Source organism: Anopheles stephensi, chromosome 2, assembly GCF_013141755.1.
Source record: "Anopheles stephensi strain Indian chromosome 2, UCI_ANSTEP_V1.0, whole genome shotgun sequence".
Taxonomy (NCBI): Eukaryota; Metazoa; Arthropoda; class Insecta; order Diptera; family Culicidae; genus Anopheles; species Anopheles stephensi.
The window spans coordinates 51,602,933-51,615,228 of NC_050202.1; the positions used below are offsets into that span (position 1 = coordinate 51,602,933).

Here is a 12,296-nt window from a genome sequence, read left to right on the forward strand (position 1 = left end):
TTCTTCAGTTGGTCCGTTGGTAGATGGAGGGCCTTGGTGAAATCTTATGAGCTATTACAAGAATTTACCTTGACGACTTCAGAACGGCAAGGTCACTTGATAGACAAAGTGCCTCGCACGGAGTATTCCATTATACGATAGGTCTCTCGAAAAAACCTATCCATCCATTGGTTGGAGTTCCCTTCGTAGACGAGGCCCTATATATCCTTTGGACGACAAGATCTCTTAGTAGACGTTAGTGAGGCTTCTTGAATGATGAGGTCTCTCGGAAGATGAAGTTCGTGGGTGAAGAGTTTCTTAAGGACTAGGCCCCAAAGCTAGTCAGACCTTTTGAAAGGCGAAGTCCCTTGGCTCCTTAAAAACGAGGTTTTTTCTTAATAGAGGTCTTGGTAAGACCCCTTAGAAGTAAGATACTTTGAGGGTAAGGCTCTTGGCGGCAACAAGATTCTTACCTTACCTATAGTGTATACTTTCATAATTAAAAAAAAAAATATTCGTGCTCTGATATTGTGAGTGGGTTGATTTTAAATCAATTTTCTTCTTCTTTCGCACTATAACCTCGAAAGGTCTCGGCCTACCATTTCTGGCTTTCTGCAACTTGGATTTGCCCGTAGCTGAATGGTCATTCCTGAAACATCCTGAATAGAAACCCATCCAGATTGACTGTCCTGCTATGAGTAATTCAAGTTAATAAAGCCAGTAATTTCAGGACAAGACCTCTCAAGGTTGGAGAGCTTAAAAATGATAATAATAATAATAATCTCTGATGCTCTAAACGCTAATGCTTAATTTATACACAGAAGAAGATCTTTTTCTCCGCTCAACGACTCTTTTATGAGTCAGTCCTCACTACGTAGGAACGACCGACATGGTATTTGAACTCTAGTTTGGCCGAGCGAAGTCTGGCGTCGCAATTGCCACTCAGACCACCCACGACAAGAAGATTTCTTTATAATAGCATGAATCGAATGTAGACAGGATAGACGATGCAGCTACGTACGAATAAACAGACAGGGAAACTAGCAATGCCAATAATCTTGAAGTTGTAGTAAAGCTCAAGAATAAGAAAAGAATTATTTGAAACAATCTTGTTACTCATTTCAAGTTGCTTTCGTCGGTTAAAAAAGCGCACCAAGCATGTAAAGAAGATAAAACAGGCAATGAACATTGTAGTTCATAGCGTATAATGTAAATACTCAAAATTGTAAATGCCACGAAGGATCAATAATCCCTACACTTCCATCCAATAACGGCATCATTTATTTAACGGTTTATTATTGCTTAGAATTGTAAATTTGATTTTTTGCTCGAATATGCTCGAATTGATGCCAAGTGGTAGAGCGCTGCCTTACCGGCGCTACGTCAAACCGGCACCATTCGCTTTATCCGGGCCGTTGCGAATGTTTCGAGCAGTTGTCTCACTTTTTGACAAGCGAAGCCGCTGCTCACTATGCAGCGAGTGCGGGTACCGATGTCGAGCAGGTTTGTTTCTCACGACGCAAACGACAGCTTACGGATAAACGAGGTTTTACTCAAGGTGTATGTATTTAGAAGGTGGATTTTTATCGATTTGACAGGGCGACATTTTAGTCGAGTTATGTCAGAGTTTGTTTACAAAAACATATGGTATGGGGCAACAAACATGAACAAACAGCCTCGATTCTCAATCCCTTGAGCAATTTCACTAATTTATGGGTCATCTTCGCATATTAAATGTTGTTCCACAGAAGATTGACGATATTTGGTTGCATTTTTCGTCAAAAAATCGCAAGCGATACCACCACCGGCGCCTCCTCCGACGCTGCCATCACTCTTCTCAATACCCTTCCCCTCGATCACCACGGAACTGTTATGTCAGGTCGAGAAATGTCAATTTGCTCTAAACAACTCTACCTTCTATATCTACATACCTTGGGTTTTACTGTAAATATCGAGGAAAGTGTACCCTGTCGTTTGCAGCCGTGCGCCAACATAACGTATCCAAAGTGTGTCCCGTCGATTGGAAGTTTGGCCGTTTTTGTTTATCGCGTGAAAAACGAGGCGCAACGGAAAGCTGGTGCGGTGGACGCATTTTAACCTTAGCCGCCGTGTTGTTGTGTGCGTACCGTGCCGTGCGCTATGGGCGATATTCCATGGCAGCCGACGATGAACGAACCGTCGACGTCCCAACCGCAAGTGCCGCGGTTAACCGAAAATGATCAACTGTTCGAGGAGCTGCTGGAAAACATCGTGTACGTGGGCAACCTGCCGAAAAACATCGTGCTGACCGACCTGATAGAGCTGTTCAAGTACGCCGGCCGGATCGAGCGCGTCGCCTGGTACGGCGAGCATCGGACCGATATCAACACGAAAGTAGCGTTCGTACGCTTCCGGCACTCGCGGCACGCGAAGGAAGCGGCCAAATGGGACCGGATACGGTACCACGACTCGATACTGATCGTGATGCAGATATTCAAGGACCAGTGGTTCGACATGAGCGTATCGATAATGGTGCGAAACATACGCGATGGTAGGTAGAGCCAGGCCGCCAGTAGGGGTAGAGCCAACCGATTTGCCCGATCGCATTTCATGCACGACAGCTTACTTATACCTACCCGTCCCGCCGACAGCCGCACGGCGGGTAATAAGAAGCAGCGCACGCATGCATGTCACAGCTGCGCTACACACAAATGCTGTTGGACAAAAAATCGAAACCGACTCCCCCAAACACACACACACACACACAGGCACACATACATTTATCCCCATTCCTTCTTCTGTATTGTAGACACATCCGACTGGCAGCTGTACGAAGCGTTTCGACGATTTGGCAAAATATACGGCATCCTGATACCCACGCACGGTACCGCGTACGTCGGCTTCTACTACGAGGGCGAAACGCAATGCGCCCTGGAGATGAACAACAACATGTTCAATGGCAACAGAATGCGGGTGGAAATGTTGCGACGGAATCTGCCACTGCAGCAGATCGATATCTTCGACATAACAAAGAACGAGGTCCGGCTGCTCCGCGACATGCTGCTCGAGGTGGACGAAAAGCTGGAACAGTTTTACTCCGCGTACGATGAAGCTTTCAACTACTCGTCGAAAGACTACCGCCGGTGGAAGCGGAAGCGACGCCGCGTAACACCCCTGCTGAGCGACTCCAGCTCCTCGTCCGAAAGCAGCTCGTCCAGCGTGTCGGAAATGTCGAACCGGAGCGCAACCGAGGTACGGCGCATACTGTGCGGTTCGAACGAGGAGAACCGCTGCCTCGGCATCTTCGGCATGAACCCGGACACGACGGAGAAAACGCTGATGAAGCTGTTCTCCCGGTACGGGCACGTGAAGGACATCAAGCTGATATACGACGGCAAAACGAACGTGTCCCGCGGGTACTCGTTCATCTACTTTAAGCATGCCAGCGATGCCCGCCGGGCGCAGCGCAAGCTGAACGGCACCATGCTCGAGGGGCGCAAGGTGCGGGTCGACTTTAGCCGCAGTAAACCACACGAACCGCGGGCCGACCGGCGCAAACGTGTGTCACCGACGGCGACGGCCGCCGCTACGGCTGCGGCCGCATCCACCAGTACCGACCGGTGCTGCCATCGCCGGCACGGTAGCGCTACGCACCACAAGAAGCGTAAAAAGCGACGCGTATGCTACTCCTCGTCGGATTCGGATTAGGACTAGCAGAGCACCGTACGGATCGAAACGCTTGCAACACAGGGGAACCTTCACCCTTTTGGCTGCTGCACTAGAGTGGCCACATCCGGCGGGGAGGTGGCCACACCAAACACACCATACTTTGTTACTCTTAAGTTTTTTTTTGAACCCTTTTCCGTTTTTTTCTTACTTTTTTTAGGCACAAACACACTGACACACGGAACAGAAAGGAAAAAACAAACCCGAACCGACGCCGGGGGACAGGAACGGAGCACAGATAGCACTATCAAATTTGGAATCCATCCTGTCGCATAGCAAAAATTCAAAATCAATTACATCCTTTCTTTCAACAAAATAATGATCAGCTTCAAACAAACCCGAAAGTCCGCGCGCATTCCCAACACACAACTTCAATTCAAAGACCCCGTCCCCGGTCTAGCACACCTAGGCGGACAGAACAGTCGGTCAGTGCTGCTTCTATCAAGACCGTGTGTGTGTGTGAGTGTGTATGTGTGTCAAAGTGTTCCCCCGGCAGTCCGCTGCAACAAACAAAAAAAAAAACGTCATTTTTATTCGCCCGTTGGTCAGTTTGGCTTGAACATTTGAACCGTACATTTATTTGTGTAGATCGTTTTTGTTTAAACACACATTTTTATAAGAACCTAGTTTTCTACGCCAATCTAATATTATAACAAGACTGTTTAAATCATCTGCCGAACAGAAAACCTCACCCACGGCAATGGTCCGGAAGTAAGAAGTGTGGGACGCGAAATAGGTGACAGGAAAGCTGTATGTATGTGGTACACATATTTTTAATATGTGTGTGTGTGTGTGATGTATGTGTGAAAAGCGATGAGAATTAAAGCAACAACAACAAAAAAACAAAACTAGACACGAACTGCCGTACTTTATCCGTGTGATGTATGTACCGTGATGATAACAAAGGTCCCCCCAGCAGCCCACGTTGCATTGTTGGCAAAAAAGGGGGGCGGGGGGGGGATTGGGGGAAAAAAATTCACAGTAAAGGATAGGAGAGAGAGAGAGAGAGAGAGAGCGAAATAGATGGTAGCAGGAAGAAATTTATAAATATAAAAGTCTAAACAAAAAAAAAACAACCAACTTATAGCTACAACACATGCGCGCGGGACCGAATATCCTTTGCTCGGCACTCAATATAGGGATAGTTAGTAGACAAAAGCGACGAGCAAAGGAACGGCGAAAAAGCTTGTAAGTTAGCATTTGTTGTTAGGTACATTGATAGGTTGTTGGACCGCGCGCGTACGATCACGTGAATCGTAGCCATCCGGGATGTTAAAGTGCTCCTTCGGTGGCGTTTTTTGGTCTCTTCACTACACATCCGGATACAAGATTTAAGGGGTTTTTTAGACGGATAGGACGGATCATAAAAAGTGGAGAGAACAGTTGGGAACCCGCCGCAGCAATACCGATCGGGTCTGGGAGGATCGGTCGTAAAGGTGGCACAAGAAGAAACAAAACAAAAAAACCAAAACAAATCTTGCTGCACATTTTTTTTTGCGGTGTGATATTTTTTTCCATTTTTGGTATCGTCAGTCAACAGCTGCTCCCGGGTCCAAACACGCCTCCAACCAACGCCAAACCACAACAACAAATAATTCAGCATCAACAATTATTGTCAATTGTCCACTTCCACCTCAATTCAACTATCGTCGGGCGGTCCCACCTCAAACCACGTGATGCGACGGTACACCGGGCCCGGGTCCGTATCCCGGATGGTGGTACTCGGTACCGTTGACGGAACCGGAACCGCCGGTAGCGGCAGCGGTGGCCGCGGCAACGGCAGCCGCCGCAACGGCCGCTCGCTGAAGTGAGGGGTGATGATGCATGTGCTGGTGGGCAGTTGCGGCTGCTCCGGCTGTTGCTCCGGTTGCTGCCGGTACCGTCGTCGTCGTCGATCCATGTAGGCTGTGATGCTGTTGCTGTTGGTGATGCAGGTGCGCATGTTGGTGTTGCGATTGTTGCTGCTGCTGCTGATGTTGTGAAGACGAATGGTTGTTGTGCTGTTGCTGCTGCTGGTGATGATGATGATTATGATGGTGGTGCTGGTGGTGGTGGTGCGATGTGTGGTGTGCGGACGCGGCCAACACCCCCGGATACAGCTCGGGCGACCGGCCGTCGTGCGTTGGCGTGCCGGCCAACAGTTCCGACATGAACCCGATGTACGTGATCGCCAGGCGCAGCGTTTCGATGCGCGACAACCGCTTCTCGTACGCGAACGTGGGCACCTTGCGCCGCAACTTGTCGAACGCTTCGTTCAGGTTGAACATGCGGCGCCGCTCGCGTATGTTGGCCGCCCGCCGCTGTGCCATCGACGCTACCCGGCGCCGCGTTTTCTTCGTCGATCCGCCACTGGTCGGGGCCGGTTGGGCACCGCGCGGTGAAAGCCGTTGGCTGACGAAACTACCGACCTGCTGCCGGGGCCAGATTGCTAACGGGGGAGAGGGGGATGGAAAATGGAAAGAAATCCGTTTTGAAAAAAAAAATCCGAAACACACTCAAGATTTTTTCCCTATCAAGCACCGAACCCGTTACCGGGCGGGCAAACGAAGACAACCATTATCAATGCAGTTAAGATCAGCATCTCAAAACCACACACACACACATATAAACCATCGGCAAACCGTCCCCCGTATAGATGGTATCAACGTTCAAAACGAGCATGGATGTGACCCCGCTGCGAGGTGGGTGAGCATAATCGTGTAATGTACAATGAATGTCACAATATGTATGCATGCAAATATGCAAAAGGAAATCTATTCTAAACTGATCATTAAACACACTCTGTATAGTAAGAGAGAACGAACCGTAACCGCTGCCTCACCGTGTTTCTTTTTCTTCTTCTCAAACCGGAGCGAGTCAAAGGATGGGATAATCCGCCCTCCAATAATTCGTCTATCAATCTCAAAACCCAGTACACGCTCGTCCCTATCAAAATTTCCAACCCGTTTCAATTGGTTTACACACCGAAAGGATGATGGCGAAGATGGCCACTAAAGCCACACCTCCACACTTGCTATGTCCTCTTCGATTCAAACGATCAAATACGACAGCTCCTAACTGCATCCGAAAGCAAGTACTCAGCGTAGGTACTATATGGAAAGGTAACTGTAACGCTTCATTTCATTACTGTCCGCAAACCCGGTTCCATTTCATTATTTTGATTCAAAATTCATGCTTAATAAGCACCCTTAAATATGATGAAAAGATTGGATTTAATGTTTCTGGCTTGCCTTTTCTTTTAGATCGTTTGATATTTATCGCCAGGAATGGTTTGACTGCTGGGAGTCCATTTCAGATGAGTTGGAGCACAAAGTGGGTAAGTAGTAGTAGTGCATAGGAGGTTTAAGGCAGCATAATTGGAGGCCTGTGCCATGCCTGTGCCTCCTGAAGAAAGTCCTGCGTATCGGATGCACCAATATGATTGACCTATCGATGATTAACCTAGGTAGCGAAGTTTCGCGTGCATAGCATCGGCCTTGTAAAGCACCAACCTTGTATTTCTGCTGCTAATCTGTTTGATAATCCTTTTTAGAAAAAAAAAAATCAACCGAAAGACTCCTAACAGGAACTGAAGCTGTCTCTAGCCAGTGAGTAGCGTGAGTGTGACTAATGTTTTGATCATCCTGTTTCTAAGCTGAGATAGGATATAACGTTTATGGTCCCAGTACTCACTTAACCACCTCACACGGCAGGACCGGGGCTCAAATCCCATCCAGACCACCTCTCCATACGTAGGGCTGAACACTTTACTACGGATAAAATTAAGTCATAGAAAGCCAGAAATGGCAGGCCGACCCCTCTGGAGGTTGTAGTGCCAAGGAAGAAGACTCACTAAACCCTCTGAGACATGGACACGAGATAAGGATGTTTAAAAGGATTTTTGGCCCAGTACCCATGGAAGAAGTACACTGGAAGAGCCGTTATTATGGCGAGATCTATGAGCTCTGGATGAAGAGGTATTATGCAGCAAATTCGACTTCCGCCAGGCACAGGAAGTCTTTTGTCGGACGTCCACATGGACAGAGGAGGCGTGGTAGCTCCAAACTGGGACGTCACGATAGTGTTGATGTGTCCGTCGGAAAGTCCGTTTTAATTGGCTGGCAAACGATGGCGGTCGACCATGGGTGGTGTCGAGAATTTCTCCAGAAGGCCAAGAGCAAGTAAGTAAGTTTATTGCTTAGTATAGATAAGAAGGCTTCATTAGTCTGGATGACTTTTTTCTTGAGTGTATGAGATGCAGGAATTTGCCTCCCCTTGGCCAGGCGATATCACCGCTTTTGCCATGAAATGCCATGTGGAAGGAAGGGCGATGTTATACACGTGAAAATGCAACCTATTAATTGCATCTTATATTTTAATATTTTATTACTTAAAATATTATTAAAGCAAATTTAGAGCAGAGATAGTACTAAAAGTGGTTCCTTTTGGATTGATTTTGGATCGCCAAAAGCTTTTCAAAAAAGGAACTGTGGCGTTAAAACCGTGTCATGTTTATTACACACTTCTTCTTCTTCTTTGGCACTACAACCTCGAGAGGTCTCGGCCTTCCATTTCTGGCCTTCTGTGACTTAATTTAACCCGTAGAAAAGTAGTCAGCCCCTGCGTACGGGGAGGCGCGGCCTGGATGGGATTTGAACCCCGGCCCTGCCGTGTGAAGACCGGCGCCGCTGTTACACACTGAGGCTCAAAATGTTGTTTCTATGGATAACCCTATTCCGATTCTCGGAATTGGATGGACTTGATTTTTTTCTTATGTGAATAATTTAGGGGAAAAATTAAGAAACATTTTCTTATGTGGGTTATGTTGATCTGGAAATGTTAAATTTATAAAAAGGAAAAGCTTATTTGACGTATTTATTACGTGTTAAGCAACTATAAGCCTCCAAAGTTGCTGACTACCCCGGGTAGCTCGGGTAACCTGGAATATGAAGTTTTTTTCCGGTTGTTCGTATACAGGTTTTAACTTTATTACATTAAACAGATTCATTTAAATGTTTAAAATGGTTAGAGATGTGTACTAAACCACTAAATTTGCTTCCTTTCCATTTCCTCCTTAAAACTCCCTTCTATTACATATTTTAAAAAATACATGAGAAAACAAAACAAATATGAACAATTAGTGAAAGAAATACAACAAAAATCATATCAAAAAACAACAAAAATCATAATCATCGTTTTTTAAAAAGCGATAATATCACACATGTACATAAAGTTCTCGTGTAGTAAGGATTAGTGATGGTCGACACGAACCTACAGGAGGAGCCATCCGTAAGTGACCAGGAATCGTTCGAGTCGTATTCCTAGTTCCAACGAGTTCGAGTCGATCCGTGAGTTCAAGGAATTGGGTCTAATCCATGAGCCGTCCCGGCGGGAAATCAATTCCTATAGGAACGAATACGACTCTAGATGAAAGTGTCGTATGATCCATCACTAGTAGGACCACTTGGGCTAACGTGGTGTAGTAAAAGATCATAACTAATTTATCTAAAATTTTGAAAGCGACGACTCTTGCAGGCACTCAGCCAGTCATTAAATCCAATGGACGTGATTCGGAAGATCGAAAATCGTTTGGCGTATGAAGGGACTATGCATGCCGTTTGTTCATTTGTGAACAACAGCTCCAACGGAAAAAAATGGCAGGGCATCGAATAGTTACTGCCCAGGGAAAGTGGGTCCACTACGATAAACCTAACCATCATCGACAGTCATTCCGAATATGTGTGGTAAATTGTGCAGAAACCTTTGTTCGTGCATTTTACAAGCAAATTGAAATATGTTTCATCTGTTTTGATCCAACACTTTATTGATCCTTTCAACTCGCTTTGTTAAGAGCTATGAATTATCTTGAGTTTTACAAGAATCCGGTTAAAATCTTAGCGGACATTGCATCTGCTAGATGAGTCCTGGGATTAAATCCGCAATGTGAAAACACTGCGACTCTACTAATATGTGAAACTAAATTGAAATTAAATACCATTGTATCACTGCTGGGACTCATTTACCCATCACTGATTCAGTCACTCTTTTTAATGCACATCATTCTGTCGGTATCGATCCTTTTCGTCAGTATACGTATACAAACAGTGGATATTAAACTATCGATGTCAATAGTGATGGATCCAGTATATTTGGGGCATCGTGCGCGAAAGAATCAATCATAAATATGGCACGGTTTTGGTCATTTTTGAAGAGTACACTTCTTTGGCGGTTTTGTCACATGACTTCATATCCTTTAATAATGAGAGATGGCAGTGACAAATTTCACATCAGATTAAGCTTCAATTTGACCTGCATTCGATATCCCATGGTTTCTTGTCGGAGGTGTCCCAAACATTAATGATTATTTTCGGAATAAAAATCTTCACCCTTCGGACGGTGGCTACGTACAGACTTCCAATGAATACAATAATGAACCTTACAAATATTGTTATAAGGTTTATATCGAAGTTTAAAAATATACTAATAGGCTGATTTTCCCTAGAAGTCTGACCCTGTCTTCTCCTATTTCTTCCTTGGCACTAGACTAGGCGCTACAACCAGTGGCGAATCAAGGTCTTTGGAGGTCCCGAGCCGAATGGCAGTCGAGGCCTCTGTAATTGTGACTCGTGACTCGAAACGAGGCCCCTCTAACCGGCGATGCCCCGAACGGCCGCTTCCAACCGCCCCAAGTCTGACCCTGTGCCCTAGCAATAAACCCAATTCTACTAATGTAGAATGTCTTTTATCCTTCCGTATCATATGTTGGCCAATATTGACTAGGAAATCCAATTGCACAGTTGCCTGTACGAACGAGGACAGCTTCCGGTGATTCTGCATTGTTGTAGAACTAATCATATGTAGCAAATAATACGAGGCTTTATCTTCGCCTTTATCTTTGTGCACAACATTCTAGAAGGAGATTGTTGTAGAAAACCCGGCGACCAACTTTTACAACTTTTACTCGATAGAAGAGACTATCCACAGAGCTTAGGAGCAAACAATGAGATTTTATGGACAAACTGCCCTCTGAAGATCTCGTTCGAAAATTCTGTATCTTGCTCCAAGGAAGGTCAAAGGCTCAGTTGTAGCAACAGCAGTCTTCATGCGGCAGAACCTGGGATCAAAACCCATCCGAACTCCGTTCCTCTCTAGCAAGGACAGACTATCCGGAAAAATGATATCAAAAGGATTTAGTAATAAGATGGCCGACATGATCTAACAAGTCGTTAAGCTAGGAAGCATAAAAGGAATCCTTCCTTTTGCGCTAGGCGGAGTATGAAAATTGATCGTCAAGAATTACACGGAGCTTTCTAAAGCCCCAACTGACTGCCCAACGGTCTTATGGGAGGAGGTTGCCTATACCTTAGTAGAATATTCATTGGATGTTAATTAATTGGATGTAAAGCAGAAGATGGCCCTCGACATGGATATCTAGAGGATTTTTCCCAGGAACTCTCTCAAGACAAAAAACACTTCAATTTCTGAACTAAACCCTAAACAAAAGACTAATATCTTCTAAACATCCTTTTCCAACACTCCACACACTCAAGAGCTTCATCCACTTTGTCACACAAATCACCGAACAAACGCGTTCCTTGTCTAAATCACCCGCATAGTTACCTAAATCTGCACACGGAAAACCAGCCATCAGCTCCGGATAGTGTACCATCGGTGACGGGTTTTCCTGGCCCCAGATGGGCGTGAAAGGTGCAACATCCGGCGGAAACGGTGGCTCCATCCTCTGTCTACGATAATGCTCCAATGCTATTGCTGCCTGCTATTTCTCAACTAACGTTGCGTCTGATATTTCTGCTTCACTTTTAACTGCTACAACACGCTCACATTACAGAGCAGTCGTTGGTACGGAATTCACTCGCAAGGGCGTTCGGAAAATCCGCCCGTCGTATCCTTCAACAACAACAAGGACTTTTGCTCGCCGACGAGGACAACTCTGTATCGGCCGAACGCCGTGAACCGACTGACGGTGCAATGCAGAGTAAATTTAATATTACCCACCACCGGGGGGAGGAAAACGTGGAAAATCCTACCAACCAAGGGCGCATTATTTTTAATATCCTCGCAACCGTGCGCTCCTCGTCCTTTCCTGCAGCGCGTGGAACGCTTTTCCCTGCTGCACCGGTCGGGCACGATTGGTGCGAGCGTTTGTTGGTTGGTAGCAGCTTGTCAAAATGGTTCCTTCCTTCGCTCTGTGCCATCCAGCAGCAGCTTGGGGTGAGCATTTCCTCCCTAACGGCAAGCGAGACAGGGATATTCGTCCTCGTCCGGATGCTGTTTGTTACTTCACCATGCAAAAGGTGCGCCAAAGGAAAAAAGCGAAGGGGCTCACATTTGGTGTGGAAATTTTGGGCTGAATTGGCTGGTAAAAGACGGTCCTCCGATCCTAGCAACCGTCTAGCAATCCCCTTTGCTATGATGGGTAACGGGGGGAAAACACGGAAACGTTTCCCAGCTGGCTCCGCCCATCGAGGATGGGTAACAGATTTCGGCGACCAATCATGAGAAACATGTTGCACCGGCAAACCGAGCAGGCGTCAGGTTGTGCGTGTGCGTGTGTGTGTGTGTGTGCTGTTCTAGAGTCTTTGTGCAAAAGAAAATGCTGCACGTTTCCAACC

At 46.2% G+C, this 12,296-nt stretch overlaps 2 protein-coding genes across 3 annotated transcripts; one reads left to right on the forward strand and one right to left on the reverse strand.

Moving 5' to 3' along the window:
• Positions 1-1,913: 1,913 nt before the first annotated feature.
• Positions 1,914-5,159, forward strand: LOC118502659 (nucleolin-like). Of its 2 annotated transcripts, XR_004905064.1 has the most exons (3): positions 1,920-2,509; positions 2,768-3,762; positions 3,845-5,159. XR_004905064.1 is itself a non-coding variant. In XM_036035111.1 (2 exons), the coding sequence occupies exons 1-2, from the start codon at positions 2,119-2,121 to the stop codon at positions 3,664-3,666; spliced, it is 1,290 nt and encodes a 429-aa protein (XP_035891004.1). In that variant the 5' UTR covers positions 1,914-2,118; the 3' UTR covers positions 3,667-5,159. The 2 variants fall into 2 exon arrangements, 1 of the variants encoding a protein (XP_035891004.1); XM_036035111.1 differs by having other exon boundaries at positions 1,914-2,509; positions 2,768-5,159.
• Positions 5,160-5,348: 189 nt separating this feature from the next.
• LOC118502414 (protein Fer3) lies at positions 5,349-11,627 on the reverse strand. Its single transcript, XM_036034638.1, has 2 exons — positions 11,284-11,627; positions 5,349-6,112 (listed from the first exon to the last, which is right to left on the reverse strand). The coding sequence occupies exons 1-2, from the start codon at positions 11,399-11,401 to the stop codon at positions 5,349-5,351; spliced, it is 882 nt and encodes a 293-aa protein (XP_035890531.1). The 5' UTR covers positions 11,402-11,627.
• Positions 11,628-12,296: the final 669 nt, after the last annotated feature.